The sequence below is a fragment of the Malurus melanocephalus genome, unplaced genomic scaffold (assembly GCF_030028575.1).
Source record: "Malurus melanocephalus ecotype Western Australia unplaced genomic scaffold, MMel_1.1 scaffold_529, whole genome shotgun sequence".
Lineage (NCBI taxonomy): Eukaryota > Metazoa > Chordata > Aves > Passeriformes > Maluridae > Malurus > Malurus melanocephalus.
The window spans coordinates 326850-351814 of record NW_026623761.1 but is presented as its reverse complement, the minus strand read 5'-3'; the positions used below and the strand labels follow the sequence as shown (position 1 = coordinate 351814).

General features: G+C 37.1%; 1 protein-coding gene across 1 annotated transcript in view; it reads left to right on the top strand.

Annotated features, from left to right (window-relative positions):
- The window catches only part of PIK3C2G (phosphatidylinositol-4-phosphate 3-kinase catalytic subunit type 2 gamma), a 190474-nt gene that overhangs the window by 43731 nt on the left and 121778 nt on the right, over positions 1 to 24965 (top strand). Inside the window, exons 12-15 of the mRNA XM_057381792.1 lie at positions 7605 to 7800; positions 10835 to 10957; positions 16100 to 16231; positions 23487 to 23601. Of these exons, the coding sequence (XP_057237775.1) occupies positions 7605 to 7800; positions 10835 to 10957; positions 16100 to 16231; positions 23487 to 23601 (566 nt within the window). The remainder of the gene's footprint in view (positions 1 to 7604; positions 7801 to 10834; positions 10958 to 16099; positions 16232 to 23486; positions 23602 to 24965) is intronic.

The window sequence follows — 24965 nt, the reverse complement described above, 5'->3', positions numbered from 1 at the left end:
AATATGGTGAACGAATAGTAGAATGAAAGGATTGAGTTCAGATGGTGGTGGTTCTGGTAGTTTTCTTTAATCAGAACTTTCCATGTGGAGAGAAGGGAAAACAATGAACTTCATGGAAGGCTGAAAAATTATTTTTGCATATGACTTTTCCACCTGACTCCAATAACTCTCATTCCTCCCTCGATTACCTTTAGTTCTTTGTGATCTTTTGTTGTATARTGAGTGTCTTGTCTAATGATAGATTGTCATAAGAGGAGTAGGTTAATTAACAGTAATGGACAAAATTATTGACCCTGCCTATTTGAACTCTCATTGGCTCAGAGAGAGCATGTTAGCATGACTATGAAGCAGCTCTCAGAGCATGGGATGAGCAGGAGTCTGCTCTGCCATASTTTGGATTCCAGGAGGGAACAGCTGCATTGCTGCCCCTGCTGCATCATGTGCTGCTCTATGGCTGCCCAAATGCTGGTGGGGATGCTGCATGGGTACTGTCAAAAGGCCCTCCAACTGAGCACTGGGGTAGGCTGTGGAAGGRTTGTCTCTCTCCATTTTGTTTGAGGAAAAAAATGGCCTCTGTGTTGCTCTTTTCCTGTTTTCTCTGGTTTTCTCGATTGCAGTATGCTCAGAGAGGCAAAAAGGTGAACCAACTGCAATGATTTCAGCAGCTTTTCAAACACGCAGGTGATTCAAATGAAGGTTTCCAAATGCCAGGCTTGTTTCAGCATTATTCAACTTCATGAACAGCAGAGAGAGGAAACAGCAATTCTATTTGTAAGCTACCAAGAGAAGCTAAGCASCTGGAGGGCCAAGAGAGTGGGGGGCAGAACATGCAGGTTCTCTCCAGAAGGGAGAAGAAGGTAAATGCAGTTTGTAGCATTCTTCCTCCTTGGATATGGTGCTTTATCCCATGCCTTTTTTTAAACACCCTTAATGGCAGCTAATTGCTCATGTTGAAAACAATCAATAGTTACTAATAAATATCTACCTTAGATACATCTTCCACCACACACTGTTCAGAAAATATAATTGGAATGGATTTAAAACATTCCTCTACTTACAGGTAGAGCTTCATTGAACCAGCAGCTCTCTCAAGGAAAATCTCATTTATTGAGTAACAGTGAAGGAATTGKTGTTTACTTCCTACTTCTCTGTACCTTATTATTTAAGCCAGGAAATCTTCAACTGTGAAGATTTCTCTGTTCTTGACACACCCTAATTTCATAACAATTGCAGAATCCTTTTGGTAGTGTAATATTCAAAACTGCAATTTACTGGTTGCAAGTCAGAACCTGTCAAGCCATTAGTCTTTCTGTGGGGAAGCCTACATTCAAATTTGTCCAAGGTAACCAAATTTACCAGTGTCCTTTTGCACGCAGTGATAGACATTTCATGTATGTTTTAACATGCTACATGTCTTACATCTGCACCTAATAAATAAACTAAATAGACTAAAATCAGCAAAATATTGAAGTTAGGCTAATGAACTAGCATGTCAGCTGGTATTAAGAATGTATCTGAGAAAATCAAAGTGTGAGTGCAATGACCAAAAYTGATCTGCAGGAACCTAGGTCTGAACTCCCAGAAATGAGGAAAGCCATACATCTTGTCTTTTGGGCATCACAAGTTTTCCTTAGTCTCTGTCCTCTTAGTGCTCACTTTCATGAKAATGCCATGGGGCCTCCCATCCATTGATCTGGGGTCACTACCTTGAGAGGAATCCAGATGGCATTTTCACCTTCTGAAGCTAGAAGTAAAAACCAAGTAAGTGGTGAGTTGTACATTCCTCCCAAAATCACCTTTGTGTTTCCTTTTCCACCTCACTTGCTTCCCACCCTTTTTTTTTGCTTCATTGTGCTTAGCTGTCTAGGATTGCAGCCATGCAAAAATCTGCAAGCCCRTGACCCAAAATTAAAGGATAATCATGGCCTGAGCTCAGTGCTGTTAAATCTTTCCAGATCTCTGGGAAGCTAAAATCCATGTGTTTTGCTTTCTCAAGCAGCACATTCACAGGTGAAGTTAGAGTTGACAGCCAAGGCAGAGACAGACTGAATTTCCCATTTGTACTATTCCTTTTTGTGTCTCATATGTATTCATATTTATCTTGAAGAAAACAAGATTAAATTTTAACAGTGAGAGCAGTAATCTGTTACTTCAGCTAGTAATTTCATTTTCCTTTCCCCTTTCTTCCCCCAAGAGATGATTATTACCCTGAGTATCATGAAAGAGTTTTGTTTTTCTCCATTTATAGCTTTCCTCTACCAGAAAAGAGAAAAATATATAGGATACTGTTAAAATTAAAGCCTTACTTAATAATTTGTTTAGAAACTGCTTTAACCTTTCTCTTTAATAACAGATTTTCAGAGGTGTWTTATTAGTTGTTCACCATGGACTAAGCAAGTCAAAGACTATATTCAAAATATCTAGCCTTGATTTAGTGTTGCAATAACTGCCTCTATTAACGTTATCTCTGTAGAATAATTTATGCCACTGCTGTGAATAAAGCAGTACTTATCCACGTTATGCCTAAGTCTAGATCATGTTCTTTTTTTTCCCTATGAAGCCCTTAGAAGATTATATTAAACTTTTAGTGCTCAAAACATTTTCTTTATTTGTTGTTAAATGTGAGAAGCTATAGGCATTTCTAGATGTTACTACCTTTCTGCAGCATCAAGTGTTCACAGAAAATAAAGAATCAGATTATTCATGTTAATAGAGATTTAGCAATGGAGTTTGCTGCAAYCCAGAGTAGCAAAAGGCTGCAGGCTGGCACAGTGATGAATGAATGTTTATTCGGTATCTACAGCCTTGCTACTTCAGGCAGGGATTTCACCAGATCAGACATAATAAGCAGCTTTCAGAATTTGATCAGTAGTTCTCTGGGTCCCATCCAGAAAGTCTGGTATGTACCAGGAGCTGATGATGTTGAATCAACAATCTTTTCCAGCTGAATTGCTGGAGTCGTTATCTTTTCAAGTGAATGCAGAAAGGTAATGCTTACAATACATGTAATGTAGTCATCATTACATTTAAAAGTGTAAAGGTCCTCTAACTGTGCCTGGGATTTGGTAGTTGCTTCTAGACCTGATAAGAAAACAACAAAAAAGCCTTTTTTTTTTAAAGAAAAAAAAAGAGGAGGAAAGGAAAATAGGAATTTTTTTTTGTTAAGTTTTCCCTTGGAGCTGAAAAATTCACTTTCTTTTTTTTTAGAGCAAGCCCATTACATTTTTTTTTTTTTTTTTNCAGGGCCGTGGGGCTCTCCAGGACATCCCTCAGGTGCCGCTGTTCCGGACGCTCTGCAAAGCGGCGCTCTCAGAAATCCCTTATCAAAAAGCCCAATTTTTTTTTTTTTTTTTTGGCAAAAACTCTCTTAGTTTTGCAATATGGAAAAATCTTATGGACTTTTAAAATAATTGCATTTCATCTCTCTGTCTCCTGCATTGTTTCCAAATCAGAGCATGATTCCTTAYCTCTAAGTTGTTGTGTTGCATGCTGCTGTACTGTCCCTAAAGCCAGAGGCTTTTTAATCAAGAATAATTTTTAAATAACTGCAGCCCCCCAGTTCTTCAAAAAGAGTAGACAGAAGTTTCCAAGGCTTTATAGATCACGTAGGAGCTGAGATATTTTTGATACCATGATGGCAGGAGATTTTGAAGTTGGTTTCAAAGGATAATCTATAGGATTCTGCAACTAGCGGGAGGAAACAATCCAGTAAATACTGGTGCTTGGAAACTGCATCTGATCAGTATATGCATTATCGCCTGTTCATATTTTGCCTCTTATTTTAATAGTCATCTGATTACTGCTGCTTACTACTTTACCTACAGGTTAAGCAGGGCTTTTCCTGTAGTTTGGGTTTTGGGGTTTTGTGTGTGTGTATGTGTCCTAAACTGTATTCAGGATCTTACTCTTCCTTTTTTCTCTCCAAAAATAAGTTGGAAAGAAAAAAATCAAGCTCCATTTCTCAAAATTATTTTTAATGTGTCAAAAGGGTCATAAGCCTTCATTCCAAATTCTGTTTGACCACATTTTTGTCATGTTTTACACAAAGAAAATGTGTTCAGAGTCAGAGAGAGTGTTTAACATGTATTGAATTGACATCATATGGTGATGCAATAACAGCCAAGTCCCTGTTCTGTTGGAAGATCTGGCACTTAAATAATATTTGACTTGTAACAGTGGACTGAAAAGAAGAAAAGTAAGTGGATTTGTGTAAGGAATAAGCTATTATGTTCCTCACTAAATCTTGCAGGCACCTGCAGGTGTATTCATTAACGCTTTCAGGATCATGAGGATTATTCTGTTTCTCACTAAGGGTAGAATTTATTCATTCAGAATTCCTGTACAAGGAGTGTGTCAGAAATAAGCATATCTGGCAGCTGTGGTTAAAGTTCACTTCTCTTGCTCTCATCTCATTTCTGAAAGTCAGATTTCTCCTCACCTTCAGTGAGAAGGTGATGGCAAATAATTTCACACCAGAAATAAATCACAAGTTTGACTCGTGAGATTATTAATCTTGGTCACAGTTCACTCTGCAGTGTGGTCTCCTCATTGTCTCTTACATACTGGGTATGCCTGGGACACCTTTCTAGAAAATAAGTTCTGACATAACTGAAACCATTAATCTGCTGTAGAAAGTCCATAGCCTGTGCTGTGTAAATCAGTGAAATACTGTAGTCCTTTCTCATGTGCGATTTATTAATCATAAAAGTCATAAAAAGCAGTAAAAGCCCTCTGGCTTCATGAACGGGCAATATAATTTCAGCCTACCATATCCTATTCAGCAGTTCATTAAAATACAGTGAAAAAATGCTGACCAATTTTTGTGAGTAATGAATGTTTACACACTACCCAAGATGTTTCCCTCTAATTTTGTTAATTGCTACTGGTCTTAATGACTGAAGAATGGGAKTTGGAAAAGGGTTGATTCTGGCACAGAAATGATAGACTGTTTTATAACTGAGAGCTAGCAAGAATAAGAACATGAATGTTGAAAAGAATCCTGGACCTACAGACAAGTTCATACTTTGCTTAAACCTGAGGAGTTCTGATCCTGAAAATATCTTTATTCTRTCTGTCTTAATAATTTGATAAATAATGCTGAAGGTCATTTGTCTTGCTTGGGTAACAACAGAACCGATTGCCCTCCAGTTGTTCCATTGCTTCCTTCACCATTCACATGCTATTACTGCACAGAATTTTTGTTTGTTTCTGTTTACTTGTCTAGTTTTTATATCTCTGACATCAGTTTTGTGAGTCAGGTAAACCATGAGAGCAATTTTTCGGCAAACATGGTCAGTGGTAGCTTGGATATGTGATAAGCATCTTGCATTTTAATCACTTCCTTGTCTGGCACWTGTAAATTTTCTGTTATGGAAAATACTCTATTGTGTATGTTCCTCCAGACTTCACTGTGTGTGCATCCTTTGCCCAAGGAGTATTCCCTTCTATCTTTGGCTTAGCTGAGACAGAATATGTTTCCTCCTGTTCTGGAGACAAAATCTGGAATGCTGCTTTGCAGCCTATAATATAGATTGTGTTAAAACTGTACATTTTCACAGATTCTGTACATTTTACCCTCTATTGGAGAAAATACTGAGAAGGTTCTATTCAGAATCACTGACTTCAATAGGCCAATTTTCATAAATAAGGGGTTTGCTATTGCGGTACATTTACCTGTCAAYCACTTTGAATAGATTGGAAACAAGCAATCTCCCAAGGAGCTGTTGGTCTTTAATGAAAATAGTATGGTACTTTTCAGATAAAGTATTGGTTCAAATAATGGTCAGCTGATGTTCTCTTCTGGAGCTTTTAAGAAGGCTCTCTGTGTATGACTATGGGTAAATTTTTGGAATGTAAAATAATTCAGTGCAAACGAAACATTTAGTTTGGAGTTACTAAGTGATTACACATCTAAGAGGACGGGAAAATTAAATGGTAATCTAGGCAAAAAATCACTAGAGACAAAGACTTTTTTCAAAACTGTTGTGGTTAAGGATGAAAAATGGTGAAAATACTAAAGGTAAATAAAAAGGCAATTAAAACCAAGTGGGTAGACAGAGAGTAGAAAGGCCTGAGTTTCCTTAACCTGTTGAGCGCTAAAATGATTCAGTTTTCATATGTGGAAAATGATTACAACATTACAATGTGTAGTACTCTAGCCAGTCCTTCATGCATGCAATAATTTGCAGGCAGCATTTTCAGAAGCAAACCCGATTAYATGTCAAACTATTTCAATCGTGTGTRTATTTCTGTTGTTAMATAGTTAAAATTTGTCTATTATAAAAAGAAGASAAATAATTTTTTTGCACTRTTTGCAATGCATTTTGTGACTCAATAGTTGTGAGTATTTTCTGGCTTAAATGCAAAAGATACCRAAGAAGGAGAATAAAATTTCTAACTGAGGATAGGGGATTTTGGACATATTTCTGTTAGGAAATGGAGGTAGCTAAGTGAATTGTGCTATCTGTATCTGATGTTGGGCAGGACTCCTGCACCTATCCCACATATAAAAAGCTAATAGGAGTCTCAGGATTCCTATTCCTGAGGTATTTCTTCTTCTCTTTTTTCTTTCAATAGACACTATTAGCTAATAGATAGGKGCTGACTTCAGTGGGCAGACAAGTTTAGGGAACATGTCAAGAACTGTAATGGGTGGTGAGAGTATGTTCTTGATCATGTAGAAAAATGTGTGTTAGAAGAGGRAAAAAAAAGAATTTGGGATCCTCCTCTTAGAAGACAAATCAGCCTGATCTTGGAACAATACAATGTACTATGACACTTTCTCTCTCAACCTAGGCYGTGCTTGAGAAATGAGTGCTCTTAACATCTCTCTTCACATGATGGAGGCTGCCAGAAGTGGGGATTTTAATTTACACTAGCCATCAGGCAATCCCAAGGTGCTCTAGAAACAGAGAGGGAAGATGGATAGAAGCCAGTAATTGCAGACAAAAAAGCACTGCAGAACTCAATCCAGAGGGAATGGCTTTAAAAATAGGTGTGGTGTAAGTTAGGGTACAGCCTGCATTTCATATATGTTTGTATATATGTGTTTTGGTATCCATTTTTGTGTAAGATTATCACCAACCCACAACCACCAAAATGCTGAYATTTTTTGATTGTGGCTSCTATTTTGATATGTTTTATTAATTRTTTACATACAGTTGCAACAGCTTTATAGTTTGAAAATCTAACCARTGCCTTTTCTCCCTTCTACTGCTGCCTTGTCAGTTCCCTTGAAGTAAGTAGCTCCTTGGCTGCTGAAATCACAAAATACCTACTTAATAAAAATCCTTCCAGCACAAAAATTCAAAGACTAGAGTGGCATATCTGAGGCACACAGTAGCTTGCTGYAGTTGCAAATGCTTACTTTGAAAATGCCTTAATTTGAAAGCACTGTAATGCAGGTCTGTTAATGATGCACCAGAAATGAGCTAAGGCTGGTTTCAGAAGCACARATGGCTAATTGGCTTTAGTTGTAGGTTATGTCATTTTAATTAAATTTTATTAGGAAGCATTTCAAAGCCATAACTGATGGTTTAAGATAAATATAGTTCTTCATGAATGACCTATTGCTAACCTTTATTTATTCATCTCTCTCCTCTCAGTGTTAATAGAGRCTGCTGTGACTGAGCTCTCTATGGCCATTTCTCGTCTCATCCGTGTCTACAGCAGCAGCTTTGATGCAAATTTCCAGCTTGCCAGCATACCTAAAAGCCCGTTATGTGTAGACATCAGCCTAAATTCCCAGCTCAGCTTCACTGTTTATGCTGCCCATAACATCCCAGAAGCCTGGGTGAACAGGTAGGAGGAAGTCCAGCAATTGTTCATAAGAAGATGTGCTGTCCCTTTGACAACAGTTATTTTTCATGGATATCAGCTCACCTCTGGTTCTTTGGTGATCGTCCTACATTAATGTTATTAACTGAGTGAGTGGGTGTATCTCTACTGTTTTTTCCTAGCATAAAGTGCATTTTCTTAAGCTTGACTGATTAGGAAACTTCCAAATCCCATAAATAAATGGAAAATTAAGGAGGGAAGCCTAGCTGGCTGTCCTTGACTGGTGTGGAAGGATGATAATAGAAACAACATCAGAGTCCTGACCTTGATGGATGTGTGTAYAAATGTTTCCATGACTGGCTTGCTCAGCAGGAGGCAGGAAAAGGGGTGTGCTGCTCACAAAGGATGTTTGAACTGGGTCTTTGTGTGGTGTCTGCAGGATGAGTAAGTGGAACGGTTGGAGGCCAGCTTGCTGAGTTAAAGGGGTGCTTTTGCTGGAACCCAGTATAAATGAAGCTTCCTCAGCAATTTTTGCTCTTGGTGTGTTCAAACCATGTCMTGTGGCTAAACACCTGAATTGGTGATGCTCTTTAGAGATGTAATTCAAATAAAATTACAGATCCAAGTATACCTAGTATCAGCATAGCACAGGAAATATAAAGGAGACAAGTGTAATTTAATAAAAGGAGACCGTTTTAATCAAAAGCTGATAGAAGTATTCTCCTCTGCATTGCTCAAATTTGGAAAAAACTTGTTGTCTCTTCAAGTAGCTGCTTTGCCTACTCTGAGCAAAACTGGTGTTCTTCTCTCACCACTCCAGTGTGATCAAAGAGGAGCAGGTGACCGTAGTCTGATAGCACTTTTTTATGAGTCAAAAAACTGTTTTCAAAGTTTTTGTTAATTTTCMCTTGCTCCCACTTTGACTTCAATCCAAAATGTCTGGGATCATTTACATTAGACTGTGAACAAGAGAGTGGACTATACTGCATTGCCTGTAAATAGCAGTTTAATAAAAATATTAGAGGCTTTGCATTAGTTAAGGTAATAGATACTRAACTATAATCACTATCCTGATTTCAGATGGTTATACCTTTCCCACTGCATTTTATGTTTTACCAGAAAAATGKGAAATTACACATAGCCTAAAGGCCACTCATGACTTCAATGCTATGTTTAAGCACATAAAAATTAGGTATTTCTTACTCCTTAATCTCCCTTTCCATTCTTTCCAATATTTATAGCTAGCATGGACTTCATAACATGAACTGCTGTTCTAACGCTTGGTTTCCTCAAGTACTTTTATTAACATCGTTTGCATGMATGTTCCCCATTCTTATTTTTCTGCACTGCATGAATTCATGCTGCCAKTATCATGGATCTCAATTTCCCTTTCAAAAGGTCCTGTTAGGATCTTGCAGCTGTTTTTAACATGCATTTTAATKCATTCTGTTTGAACAGCAAAACTTWATCATTTGATTGCATTAAAACCTATTATTTCCTGAACTATCCTCCAACTGTTTCTAAAGTTTAGACTTGTGGGAGATAATTTTTTCCTTCTCTGCAGTGATACCTCATAGGTACTGCAGACTACAGATAATTTTCTTTTCATTGCAAAAAAAAAAGTGAGGGAAAAAACCCACCCAAATCTGCTACAATAATTATGAAAGCTAGTATAATGTTCTGGAAGAGGTAAATCACCATTCTTATAAATATGGTGAATTCAGGCACCTTCATTCTGCCACTGACTCAGGTTTCCTGTTCTCATTTGACTGTTTCCCATGTTCATCATTCTTCAACAGAATGAGGGCTAAAGCTGAGCCTGGCAGGAAGATCTGGAAGTTACAAGACTAATGAGGAACATTAGTTATTTATAYTCTATTTTGACAAATACTTTAAAATATTTCAGTCAGAGGAAAGTGAAGATCCCAAAGAGATCCCAGACCCGAATTTTACTCTGAAGCTGCTTGGGTCACTCTCTGAAGACCAACACAGAGGGCTTTAATGCTTCTGCTGTAAAAAATGTAGAGTCCCTTGAGTGCTAATCTGGTTTATAACAGATTGGAAAAAGGAGGTATAAATAGAATCATAGAATGSCCTGGGTTGGAAGGAACCTTTAAGAACATCTCATTCCAACCCCACTGCCTTGGGCAGGGACACCTTCCACTAGACYRGGGAGCTCAGARCTCCATCCAGGCTGGCTTGGAACATTTTCAGAGATGGGGCAGCCACAGCTTCTCTGGGCARCACATGTCAGTGTTTCACCACCACCACAATAATGATTTTTTTCCTGATATCTAATCTAAACCTGATATACTTCAGTTTAAAACCTTCCCTTGTCATAACACTATACTGCCCTTGTAAARTATCCCTCCCCAGCTCTCTTGTAGGCCTCCTTTAGCTGCTGAAAGGTGCTCTGATGTTTCCCTGGAGCCTTTTCTTCTCCAGGCTGAACACCCCCATTCTCTCAGTCTTCACAGGAGAGATGAACATCTTCATGTCCCTCTGAGCATCTTCATGTCCCTCTCTGGACCTGCTCTGAACAGTTCCATGSCCTTCATAAGTTTGGGGCCCCAGAAATAGATGCAGTTCTAGAGGTGGGAGATTGCTTGCTGACTGTATGATGAGCAAGTAGCAACACTTCACAACTTAGATCCAAATTTTCATTCACTGCAATAATTAAAAAAAAAGTTAGTTTTAATGACATAAACATTGAACAGAACACTTGTGTTAAAGACACATAAGTGTCTGTAGGACTTTTCTTGAACTCGGAACTTTCAGAAAATAATACCCCAAAACTTATGCACCCCTCCACACACGCATTAATATGAGATTAATTATTATAATTCTTCTTCTCATGTGAAGATGGATCTTCACAAGTTTCTGAGTGGTTAACTCCAAATGTACTGTGCTGGACATGGTACATTAGGATTTTTTTTTCTTCTTCTTTCTAGCTATCAAGTTTTCTCTTTTTCCTGTTCACTAATTTATGCTGGGAAGATAATATGTCAAGTGAAGATTGACATGGTACATTACAATTAATTTATTTTCTCCTTTCTAGCTACCAAGTTTTCTCTTTTTCCTGTTCACTAACTTACGCTGGGAAGATAATATGTCAAGTGAAGATTTGCAGAAATACTCCAGTTAAAAGATCCCTTTTTTCCCTGGCTGACTGGAATGAAAAGTAAGTTTTGGTCTGTGTTTGATATGTGTTTGTCTGACAGATATTACATATAAAATATACATATTAAAAAAAAAAAAAAAAAAAAAAAAAAAAAAAAAAAAAAAAAAAAAAAAAACAAAAAAAAAAAACCCCACACCTTTTTAATTGATGTTCTTCTGGGCAAATTAAAATCCACAGAATTCAAGGAGAAATTTAGAGAGACTGGAATGAGAAAAAATGGAATAGACAGAGGACAGGAAATAGGACTAAGTYTTGTCTGACAATAAGCTAAACTAAGCTGGTCTGTGAATAGATTTTGTTCACTGGAGGCATCCAGGAGTACTGGAACTGAAAACAGATGCAACCAAAGGCTCTATTTCTGGGGTTTTGAGTAATTCCACCTTTTCAAACTGCCTCTAGTAAGGCAGTAAGATTGCCATCTGCAATCCAGCTTGAGAATCTACTGAACCATTTCTTTAAAGTTCTTTTTTACAAAGCACCAAGGCTGTTATGGTTTGTTGGTTTYGGGTTTTGTTTGTTTGCTTGCTTGTTTACTTTGGGGAGGAGTTAATTTTGTTTGTTTGCCTAAGAAGAATCTGCAGTTTTAAAATGAGGACCTTAATTAGAGACTGGAATTTTAGGGGAAAGGCTACCTGTCATCTGTCTGTCTCACACTCAAACAACATTCATTTAAGGCAATGGCATGACAAAAAAATATGAAATGGATGAGAGAGAAATACTCTTTTTCTTTTKTATGATTTGGTGGTGCTATGGAATTCTTTCAGCTTCTTGATCATGATATATTTATACTTACAATCTTTGAAATTGTTGGTATTTTACATCACTGTTTACTGTRTTCTAAATCTGAAAGCAGCTTGATTACATTAGAATTAAACAAAGGCTACAAGTCTGAAAAGATTTGTGGGTTTKTTAATTGCATTTGAATACAGAGTGTAATTCATAACTTTAGCTTGCCTTTTTCTAAGACACACTGCAGTTTCAAACTGGTCAAATGGAGTAAGAGCTTTTTATGTCAAACAGATTTATCTTAGTGGAGGGATCTAGGAAGATTAGTATGTCTGCCTTATGACTAAGAAACAAGATGGGTGCACTTYTGCTAAGCATCCAAATAAGTTATTTTAGGACTTAACATCTGCTTTGGTGCCTCAGTTGTGTCCACAGCATTTGAGTACATGACCCTCAGTCTTTTGTATAATTGGAAAGCAGCAGCTGYCCCTGTGTTTAAAAAATTGGATCATCCCCTTTTGCTCTGTACAAATCTTCACCTTGCCCAAGTTTTAGTCAAACAGYTTCTTATGGTACATGTAGGCAGATTTAATTGAAGTACAGGACGAGGATTATRTTTCTTATGAGCAGTTTTCGCTTCTAGAATGTGGCTAATGCCTTTCTGAAATGCATCTTACAAAACATCTTCTAAAACAAAATATAAGGTGGAACATAAATAATTTTTTTAGTGTAGCTGAAGCAGAAATTCTGGTCTTCCATTTCATGAAAATGTAAAGCAATCAGACTGGAGCTTCGGGCTTCCTGTTGAAAACTCTCCCTTGCAAAATCATTATTAAATGTGCACAATTCCGTCCAAAAGCTTYTTGGAAAAAGAAGCAATTAAGTATGCAGACTAAATCCTTTCATAGGTCATAGATGGTTGTAAGAGGCTCTTAATATCATATCTAAAAGTACATGAAACATGAGTGCCTCTTTACTTTTTAAAGTAAAAGTTTCAAATGCTTGAGTTTAAAAAGTAATTTTCAAAATCCGTTTCAAATGGATTACAAAATTAAAATACCAAAATTTATATCTGTCTGGCAGGCTTTTCAATATTTCCCTCAAACTAAGGTACTTGCATATTTTCCACCTCAAACTGATTGATCTAGATTTGTTTAAGTCTCAAGACGTGAGGGGAGATTTCTTGAATCCAATGTCCTGAGGTCCAGGCTGAGAATCTGGGGAACCAGGTATGCCATTATTTTTGTATGTTGTATCCAAAACTGAATTTTATGAATGAATKCTCTTTTTGAGTCAAAATAAAGACACCAGGTAAGCATTTAAAATCAGCTAACAGCCTTAAACTGAGAGTGGGTTTAGATTAGCTGTTAGTAAGAAATTCTTTACTCTGAGGGTGATGAGGTCCTGGCACACTTTGCCCAGAGAAGCTGATCATAGCTGTTAAAAGTGCATGTGGTGAAAGGTTACCAGGAAGAGCATCTATTACATTAGGAAGTCAGATATTCTCTGTATAGCTATGGATCAGTCAGGCCATAAAATAAACCTGGCTAATTCAGAATGAGTCCTGATCTTAGATTAGGATTGATTTGAACAGAGGGGGAAAAAAAGGAGAGTAGTGTTTTGGTGATTAGGTATCTAGGTAGAGAGCTTCTACCAATGACAAGGCTTGCTTTATTTTCCTATTTTTGTGTATTTAGTTTCTATTTTCAAGTGCTTTAACCAGTTAGTGTCTGAACTTTAACTTAATAGGGTTTTACATATAAATATGAGCTTCTGTTAAAGTCTGTTATAATATTTAATCCTTCCCAGAATGTTCTCAGAAACGATGGGAATAATTTGATACCTAAGGAGGTTGCCTTGTGTAGTGTTTCTTCCATTTGTTCTTTTTTGAGAGTGTACTTTTGCTTTAGAACTTGTGTTTTACCTTTGGAAAGTGTGATTATCTTCTTGATGTAGAGTCCAAACAGGCTGGTACCATTTACCTTCTAATGTGTGAAGTCCAAGCTTTGCCCCTTTTCTCATCAGTTTCATTTTTCCGTGGCTGGTCTTAGCTGGTTGTTTTAATATATTTATTTCACCATCTCCTCTTTTTCCATCCTTCATAATTTATGTTAAACCTACAGACATGAAGTATGGAATTAACATTAAGCCTACCATTCATCACCTCAGATACTTTTTTGGCACTGCGTTTCCCTCTTCTCTGTGTTTTGTTTGGCTTGYCTATTTTGTTTCCACTCTGTCAGGGCAGAGCCTGGGTTGCCCCAGAGCTCCTCTGTGTTGAATGCTTTTAGGAAACAAGCTGTATGACTTTATCTGATATCTGTGRATGGCACCCACTCAGTGAGCAGGTTCTTTGTTTTCCTCAACTCCTGTTGAAATTATTCACCTATGCAATGTCTTCTTTCTGGCYAGAGTTCCATCCCCTTTTTCTTAGTCATCCATTTGACTCAGCCTCATACAGAGTGAGACCAACTGCGTAAGCTTAGCTATGTATTAATCAAAKTTTTAAGAGTAGTGCAGGTATTCTTTGTATATCACATGTCACCAGAAGGGAAATTTTCATCCTTTTTGGCTCATACTTTAACTCTTGGGATTTAACTTTAACTTGTCCAAATTTCCAGGCTTTTTTTCCTACTAGTAGAAGTGCTATGTATTGTGTCCTAGGGAAACTCTGGCAAATGTTTACTTTCTGCAGTGATGATACTCAGAGGTTTTTTCACTGCTCAAGGTTCACAAGGAGTGTTAACAATTGTCTGTATCAGAAAATGCRTGTCTTGGTTTTTTATTTTTGTCTTTTCAAAGCATTAATGGTTCTTTAAAGTTAATGTCTCTGTCAAACATTTTTATGTAACAAGGGCAGTGCTGTTGGCCTCTCAGTGAATAAGACAGAACAAGTTATTTTTAGCAGGTAAACCAGTTTAGTTTCCCAATAACTTGTTTCTCACTAATTATGAGTAAGGAAGAGTGCATGAGACAGGGAAAGCAAACTTGAAAGCTATAAATAGAGACACGTGGGAAGACAGTTGAGAACTGCTTCTCAATTCTCTTCATGGTAATCAGAAAGAGTGGGAAATGGTTGTCTTTTTTTTGTTATTCAAAAAGRGAAGTGTGTAAATTTGCATAATTTCCTAATGTTGGAAGACTGATGATCTGAAATTTTGACATTAATGTTAATTTGAAGTACTTCAGATTTACACCTGAAAACCATGTACTCTCTTTCAGTGGCTCCTCAATGCATTCAAGGAAACTTTCTTGAATTCAATAGAAAATTGATAAATTTGGAACTGGGAGCAAAATCTTATGCTGATTTTACCTTATACTATTGCCATACTTTACTTCTAGCACCCATAATTCTTATGCTTTGCMGGCTAATATACTTTGTAAATGCAGTTTCTACTTTTGTTTGCTGTTTAAGTATGACCTTATCTTTTTTTAAAAGGCTGAGTTGCATTCCTSTGTCACTCTATTATTCAAATTTATCTTTTAGTTTGTTTTCTTAATCTCCAGTTTATGCAGATCTCTTGTTTTCTTAATGATTATATTATCAATCTGGAATAATCCTTTTAGCCCTTAGCTCCCTATATTGATTTTGTTTGTGCAGAAAAATGTAATTAATTTTACTCYCCACTTGAGATATTCAAGTTTCCACTGAATATACATGGAAAAAGCTATAAACTTAACTCTTCAGGGAAAAGAAAATGCAAACTTGCACATGTCTGGATAATTACACATGTGTATTTCCCATACATATGAAAGTATCTGGYTTATTAGAATAATTCTGATTTTAGATCAATTTTCATAAACTATACATGAAYGGAAGGACCAAGAAAACTAATTGTCAATACAAATTTGAGACTATTGTGGATAAAACTGAATTTTCTCACTAAAAATGCAAATCCATCATTGCTGTTAAGACAACATCTGCCTTTAAATTGTGTTAGAGAAATATCACACCTCCAAAGCACACTTGAACAAGAGAATGATCATCATACTCAGATGCAACTTTTGGTTTCTTAAGTGGTGTTTTCTTCTGAAGACACAAGACAGCAAATAACTGGTGCTTTATAATTCACCCTTAGTGGGTTGTTTATCACAAAATAGCCTTTCATTGATAAGGTAATTCTTAAGCAAAGTTTAATTAATCTTTTCCTACTTTTGCCAGCTCCAGTAGTTACCATTGAAGTGAACGAGTTTTTATCTGCATCTTCTCAAATGTTATGACTCAAGTTAGTGGTTGCCAATACTCACCGACATATTGAAGAGATCTGTGAGCTGCATTTTCCTTCAGAGTGTAACTTCTGTAATTTATAGCTTGATATATGTGTTAGGGCATCTAGAAAACTGTAGAAAGAACTCACTTGTAACAATGCTCAGATTTTTTAACTTTTCTTTTTTTCTTTTCTGATTTTCTTTTAGGGTCAACTTCCCTCTACGAATAAAGGCCCTTCCAAGGGAAACTATGCTGACAATAAAACTATTGGGAGTAAACAGTGCCACTAAAAACACAGAAGTGCTTGCTTGGGCATGCACCCCATTGTATGCAAAAGAGTAAGTTCAGTTTTGTATGAGAGCTTAAGACTATTCTAATAGTGTTGCATTTTACCTGGGAGAAATATAAAAAGAAAAAATTACTAAGACTGAGAGTGTGACTTACAGCAAACTGCTTTTGATGTGCCAGTAAGAGCYCCATCCACAGGTCTGTCTTTCTTTCCCATACATTATTTTTGAGCTTGGCTTAGGTGACTTTAACACTTAGGATAAAGTTCCCTAGGCCTGTTGAAAGGCCCTTTCCTGTAGCTTTACAAAATCTTTCACTTTCTTGGTCATAGGGGTTGTTTCTTGTTCTTTAAGTGTGTTTTTCTTCTGTTCTCACACACATTCATTCTGCTTAAATTGGKACAGTTAGGGGTGACCACAATGAGCACTTTTCACTCTCCACACCACTTTAGAAGCTTTCTTCTCCTTTTTAAACACTTTATACAGTGCACAATGTAACCGTGGCTTAGAGGTGCATGTAGTTTGAATGTCTCTGCRGTGATGTAAAAACAGAAAATAAAGGTAAATTTTCTGCAGTGCTCTAAATATATTTCAGTGGCACTGAAACATCTGAATGTAGATTGAGCCTTTGCAKTGATACTGGCTTTTCATTTAGACTCCATAGCCCTGCAATATCCTCTGTGCAATAGAGGGATAYGTTCAAACCCCCCAAGTTTTGGAGAAAATTCAAGGTTACTCTGCTCTTTTGTGACTTAGTGTTTAGAGCACWTAGCTAGAAGGAAAGAAAGAAACATAAATCAAATCTCTGCTCCAAGGATTGCTTGGGCAATTTATTCAATGGCTTTTCTTTCATAGTTAGTCTTAAGAAGAGCACTTCACTCTTCCATTGTGTGTGTATTTGTAAAGGAAGCATGAACTATGTTAGAGGTGTGATAACTTAATGAGTGAACACTTCTCCCATTTACCTCCAAAGGTGCCTGTATGAGAATTTTGCTCTAGAGAACGTGTGTTATTGTGGAGGTTTCCTTGTTTTTCAGCATTCAAGTTCAAAAGGAATGACTTTTGGAAGGTCTGAAAGTCCTCAACTCCCTGTCAMATGTATTTTTTCATGTATGCCAGCAGAGCAAGCATGTTGGTTTTCATTAGATAAATCCCCACCCAGACAATTTCAAAAATTTTCCTGAAAAATGGTTCCATTCTTTCCTGGAACACACCATCAACACAATGAAGGGGCTAGAGGGCTGCTTTCCTTCCATTTGCTATGTAATTGTAGAGATCACTGCTGAAAWGACCCTTCAAAGCAGAAATCAAGGTTGAGTTGTCAAAGAGAAATGATTTAGGAATAGCCTGTTCAACACCCCCTAATCTGATAGCTGTGTCATTTACAATTACAGTAATTACTACCACAAAGAAGCCTAAATGCTTTTTCCTCCTTTGGCCAACCACAGCTCCATAAGATTATTCATTCCCTGTGATTTCAATTGATAGACTGACTAGTCTGAAAATAAGAATTGCCCTGAAACTCCCCTTGCTCCTGGAATGCAAYGAAACTTGGAGACTTACTTCAATGGAGTACTTCTGAACTTGAAATCATGTAGCAAGAAAAGATTTGTACCTCTAGCGTCATGCTAATATGTCAAGAGCACCTTGTATTACTGCAGAGATTATGGTATTAGGGTTTTTAAATAACAAACGCTGTAAATGTGTATAAAGAGATTAAAGAAATCTGACCAGAAGATCTTTGACAAAACATTTCTAGCTTGGAAAATACCACTTTCTCAAAATAAAACTTTCTCAGTGGTGGATTTGAGTTCTAAAAAAGTCTTAACATTCTAATGTCTAGGATTTAATTTCTTGGGGAAAGGACAGAAATAAGCTCTTTGAAGAAGCCAGCTGCCCTGAGGTATTTGCCTGGGTCATCAAACATCCTGGTTCAAATCCTTGTCTCAGTTGGTCTCTTCTCAGGGTCAGTAAAGATAAAACCAGAATGTGGCCCCTCTTTCTCTATTCAGATGCTTGCAGAAAAAAAATAGTTTTGTTAAACATTGGAAAAAGAAAATAAATATCAAACATTTCCTGAAATGCAGTTCTTCGTTTTCTGTCCCACTATATCATCCTCTGATTAAAACCACAGAAAATATATTCAAACTTGTTTGGGCTTATATTAAAGAGAAGGGAAAAAAAAATCCCAGGTATTAGTTAGGAATCTTGGTCTTTTGGTGACCTATGGCAAAAGAATGCTAATTTAAAAGTCTCTGAATTTGCTCCTCTCTGTAAATTTTATACCTGCTTTCTCTTTCCAAGTAATTTTCATTGTATGGTCACATATCTTCTTTGTATTTTAATTCCTTATGTTTAATTTGAACTTAAAMTTTTTATAATTTATTTTAATGTATGAAAATTCTTTTTATCTGTTTTAAGAAGTGTGAAATTTCTCATGCTTTTGGGCAAGATCATGCTAAACTCTCTTGACAGATCAGAGGGCTGTCATTATTTTCTGAGAATCTGACACTCCAGTTCTCCTCTAGAAAATAATAATCAAATTATAGAACTATATATATAGATATTGATATAAAGATATCTAACCATTTATTTAAAGCATATTACTCTTTATTTTATATTGCAGTCTCTTCTTTATACCGAGCCCATTTTGAAACCACAAAATACCTACAAACATCCTCAAGAATTTAGCCAACTTTACTATTTTTGTTGATGCTAAAGACTTGTCAGTGAACAGATGTTTAGCAGATTTCAAATTTGTTTAATTTAAATTATTTCCTGAATTCCAGTCTTATCTTTTACTCTTCTGACAGTTTTTTCTTGCAGTGTGCAGATTTATAACATGATTAGCTGTTGGATATACACTTTGCCAATTGTGCTGAGATTCCTTCTTATCAAACTGACTTCCTGAAAGTATTCTTCAGGAGATACCTAAATGTAGCTGATTACTCTGAAATCATTGCTTRTAAACTAACTTTGTAACTTTATACTTCTAGAAAAAAATTATAAAATAATCAGGAACATAGCTGCAAAATGTTTTTCAAAATCTGGAATAACCAGTTAACTTTGTGCTCAATGTAATTATCACTTACAAATTTAAGGAGGTTATTTAAACTAGAAATTGTGGGGAGGGAAGTCGTAATTCATATCAAAGTCTGCACTACTTTTAGGACTACTTTGCAGTTGAAAATTGTCTCTATTTTGAATTTTCTAGAACTCTGTAGTATTTGTAATTATAATATAGGCATTATTTCACAGTATCCTTCCAATGCAGAATTAAGATTGCTTGGGTCATAAGATATAGCAGGGTATTTAATATGTTTTAGCAGCTTTACTCTTCCTTTTAATTAGACCTCAACTTTTAACTTCTGACACTTATAATGTCAGGTTTGGGGTACTTACCTTATTTTTACACAGTACTTTGTCCTAATTTTCCAAGTTTATTCAGCCTAAGCAGTAACTCTGATGTTATAAACATTTGGGAATGAACATGGTGATAATGAGTGTAGCTGCCAACTTGTCCAGTAGGTGAACAATCATATCTGCTTATCTCAGCCTTATCAGATAGTTGACTTTAGACAGTTACCCTAAATAAGTGCCAGTAGAGCCTTTGATGGTGCATCTGTACCAAAAAGTCTTACTAGAGGCACTTCAAAAAGTGTTTGCAAGCTTGTGTGCCAACCTTTCATTCCTTCACATCAGAAACTGTGTTTGTCTCTTGGGCTGAAAAATTTAGTGATTCAGAGCTAAYTAACAATCAGAAATCCATCATTTTGGGGCAATTTGGAGTTGCAATGTCCCCCACAGTTCCCATTGCTCTGGCTTCCCTGACTCTAACACCACAATGTATTTTCAACTGGTATTTCTAAATCAGAGTAAGCAGCACAACTTCCGTCTTGCAGAGTGTGGTGAGGGAATTCTGCCATGTGACTTCAGGGCATAAGGTTGACTTTGCTAAATTAGGATAAMTTGAGCTGCCTTTAAATAGCCATGTCCTCTTCTGTAACAAGATAGGAAGTTTATTTTAGCTCCAGTAATAAACAAGAGAAAAGAATCTATGTAATTCCAAAAGTAATAAATGGCAGTAGGCACAGAGCAGTATATTCACTTTGTGATCTGCTTGATGCTGACATTATTACATGAAAGCCAATTTCTGTGGCTGTGATCATTATAGAGTCTTTAAAAAGTCATTACCCTCACCTCACAGATGGAAAAACTGGAATGGTAGGCAGAATAGGGAGTGACCTGCCTGAGCTCACTCATCAGCAGAACCAAGTAAAAGAGAGAAGAATCTTCTGCTCACTAAACATGATGCTAATTCCTTCTTTTGCTAAATGGATCCTGCACTCCCACCTGCTTCTTTTTCTAAAACATGAAGGATCTTTTCACTGTTTCATTCACTCACTTGGTCTCAGTYATTGTTCCATTTCTGTGTCCAAAAGTCAACTGTTGTGAGGAATGTTGACTGGTAGTGCATGTAGTGCCCTGAAGTTTGCTAGGTCTGCTGGTTTGGACTGGGGTAGAATTAATTTTCGTCCCAGTGGCTGGCAGGGAACTGTGTTTTGGATTTGTACTGAGCACAGTGTTGATGCTGTAGAGATGTTTCTGTTATTGCTGAGCAGGGSTCACACAGAGCCAAGGCCTTTTCTGCTTTTCACGCTGCTGCACTGGTGAGGAAATCGGGGGTTCCTGTGAGGCTGGGAGGAGACATGGCCAGCACAGGTGACCCAAAGTGACCAGAGGGATAGTCCAGGCCATGTGACAACATTCTCAGTATATGGGGGGGAGGGGGGGGGAATAAAGGAGAAAGAGTGGAGACATTCAGAGTGGTGGCATTTGTCTTCCCAAGTCACTRTTGCATTTCATGGGGCTTTGCTCTCCTGGGCATGGCTGAACACTGCCTGCCTATGGGAAGCAGTGAATTCATGCCTTGTTTTGCTTTGCTTGTGTGTATGACTTCTGATTTCTGTATGAAATTSTCTTTATCTCAACCCTCAAGTTTTCTACCTTTCACCCTTCCCATTCTCTCCCTGATGCAGCTGGTGGGGGAGAGAGCGAGTGCCTCTGTGGGTCTTGGCTGGGGTTACACCATGCCACTGGGGAAAGCTGTACYTCAAAAACCTCCACTGCATGATGCATTGTCATCCACAGAGCCCCTTCACATCTTCTAAAAAATGCCTCCTGGGTTTACAGACAAGCCTCAGTCCAAAGACTGATGGAAGATATTAAGTTGCTCGCTAATTTGTAGAGGTAAAAATTCAGCTGCTCTATATGCAAAGCATAAACATGTTTAGTTTTTAAAACAAGTTTGTTTTAAATTCAGAAATGTTATCTCCAAACTACTGGAGTATCCTAAATCTTTCTTTTTCCTCGCAATCCTTCCTGCTTTAACATGTGAACTCATGTAGGCATGTTGCTTTATTTGCTGTTTCTCCAGCTGGGGGCTCTCAGAAGCCCATCTGCCGATTCATCCTTGTCTTCTTGGACAGTCTTTAGCCACAACTATTCTAGGTGTAAATGAGTTGAAATAATGAGTTCAGGAAATTTACATTTACAGTACCTTTGAGGTCTGTGCTACTTCTTGTATTTGTTTACACAGATTTCCCAGGAAAAGGAATCCACTCTATGTACTCTTTTTTAAGGGTCCCCATAGTTTTAGAGCACAATATGAAAGTGATTAGCAGTAATGAGACCTCAAAAGGGTAATTTAGTCTTCATGTTCATTTATTCTCAGCTAMCCCTTTCCCATCTAACAAAAGTGCCAATTAGTTCAAATTATGATGTAAATCTTTGTCAACAAAGGATTGGTTGAAGAGATGCAACTCATTTATTAAAGGTCATTTGAGTACACATCACACAAGAACCACTTTGAGTCACCATTGATCACTTCCTGATTCACATCAATTACCTAAATGAGAGAGACTTCATATCACACAATTGCTTTCCTCCAAGTGCTATGTTGTTCATATCACATCTTTTTTCTGGCTCCATTCCCCTGCAATTGCACCTACAGCTGCGAAAGAAACTTCAGAAAATAGCTGTCTTTAATCCTCCTGAGCTGTGTTCCCCCAATAAAATAAAATGTCTATGCTAACAACACAAGCAGCTGGAGAAGTGAAAAAGAAAAATTAGTCCTGAATTAGGTTTATACTCATTGATGTTGACTATAACAGTCACTTTGTGGGAGTTTTTTAGATCTTCTTCAGATGACTTTAAGCAACTTATTTCTGTTTTCAATTCAAAAGGCACTTTCTTTRCAGCAACCTGCAAACTCATGCTGGGATCAAATAGTCCATCTGGTATGTCTTGTACCTCCAACACATTCCTCTCAGATAAAAGGCAGGCATTCAGACCTCGTTTACCTGGCTGCCTCTTTCTGCTGCAGTGGGCAGAAGAGTATCTAGTGCATTCTCTCAGTTGTTTTGACTGAACAGTGTTTAAAAAGATCTTAATAAAATTTATTTGTCAGTAAAAGAAGAGGTRCTGAACATAATCAAATTTCTGACCTCTTTAATCATTAAGATACGGCTATATTAAGGGGCAATACATTATACTGTATTCTTAATTTGAGTCTATTTGTTATGCTTGGAATTTACACCCAAACTTTCTTTGAGTTTTCTAGACTGAATGGTGTTGACCGCCAAATCATGCTGGGTTTCTTATCTGCAGGCCACATGCATGCCTGTTTTTCTGATAAGACTTGCTTGTAGGTGTAGTGCTCAGACTAGTATTTCAGACCATAACCTTTCATCTGTCTAAAAACTGTATGTGGCACATGTGGTACAAACTCTCCCACTCAAACTTCTTTCAGCTCTTTGTAGACTCTGATACCATACCCCTTGCCATCTACACAAAAAATCAGCAAGAATCCCTTATGGATGCAGTAGATAGCCACAAGTTTCTCATTTTTGTGGTATAAGTACACTGCCCTCTGCCTTTTATCGTGTGTTGATGCTTCCATCTCTACCATATTTGTCCTCAAAATTAAATCTTGAGATAGAAATATTGTATTATACACGTGGATTAAAGGTCAGCAGCCTCTGTCACAGGAGAAGACAGTGGTAAAGTGCAGAACTGACTCAGAATATCTTGGCAGACTTTTTTTCATGAACCCTACAAGAGCAGAGATACTGCTATGGCAGTGAGGCCATCAGCATGCAACYTCTTCTGGTTGAGGCCAGATCTGTACTAGTCACATAAAGATGAAAGATTTGCTCTCCTTTTAAGCTCTGCAGTTCCATGTTCTTTGATGGGATTTCAGTAAAGCCTGTTACCAGTGCAGTGTTTCTGTCTGTGTTTCTTGCAGGAGGCTCATCCACGGAACTGTGCTGCTCAGCATGGCACCGTACAGCRCACTCCCCACACCAATGATCACCCCAGGCATCTGCAGCACTGAGACACCAACCTCGGTCACACTGCAGGTGAGAAAGCGAGAAAGCAAAGCAAAGGCTTGTTTTCTAACAAAGTRCAAGAAAAAAAGGATGTTCCCACAGCTCACTGAGACTACACAAACTCAAAATCATATTTCCATTATAGCCCCTCAAAGAAATACATCAAATCTGTGTGGTACTTTTGTCACCTTTTCAGGTTAATTTAGCAACTGGGTATTTCAAGGACAAAGCCAATTGTTTGCTGTGTTTAAAATCTGAATAACTGWTAGCAAATGAAATGCAAAAGCAGATAATACAGATAAATGAGCCTGGCCTATAWATAGCCTTGTTTTAGCAGACAAGCAAATGGGGATTTTCCAGGCTGAGGAGTTCAGTCAAAGACCATGCCTTAAAATAACTCCCTATATTAATAATAAAAAGAAGCTGAGACAGTAAATGGCTATTAATTTATAATGTCTACTGAAAGAAATGGAACAAGTTCTCTCATCCCTCCCCCCCTTTTCGGTTATTCCCAGCCATGTGGCAGTATCACGATTTGTGAACATGCTGGAAATGTTATAAATATAGATTTTCRTAGAAAATCTAGGCTTGGGTTGGAAGGRATTTAAAGATCATCTAGTTTTGTGATGTGACTGTTTTGTAGGGAATAACTTTGTTAATCTTTAGAAGAGAGATGCATATCAAATACTGGTATTAAAAAGTAGATTTCAATAAGACATTTTGGTGTTTTTTAATAAACCAAAGCAGGATGCAAATTGAGCTGAATTTTGAAGAACAATCTGAATTTTCAAATAAGTCTACTCAGATTATCAAGTAACTCAGGTGCTGTAGTTTTGGTTGAATGTTTACTTTGTCTGTATCTTAAAAAATGTTACCCTAAATTTGTGACAGGCATGTGAAAGAATAGAAAATTGGTAGATGCTGTACAATATATTTATGAAATGAACATCCAGAAGTGAATTCAGGATTCTGATTTCCATCTCTTAGTGACAAACTACACATCAGAAAAATCCTTACTTTTCAAAAACCAAAACAAATCTCTATTAATGAAAGTTTTCCATTTGAGAGCCATCTCATTAAAAAAAAAAAAAAGGAGGCAAAAAGTAAAATATTGCTTCAATTTTGAGTTCATGCAGTTCAATTAAAACTGAAATATGTTGGATGAARTTCTCCCAGGAAAGTTGCCCCCACTGATTCTGTGGATGGAATTTGTCACCAAAACATTTAAGTAACATATTTTATAGAGTGAATATCCTCAAAATAATTATCCATCTTCTCTCTGATGTACTTTGTATACTCCCTGTACAAATCCAAGATAGCATGTATTAACACTAGTATCTGAGATTATACTTTGCTAAAAGCTCTTCTTGTCTGTTTTTTCTTTCTTTTCTTCT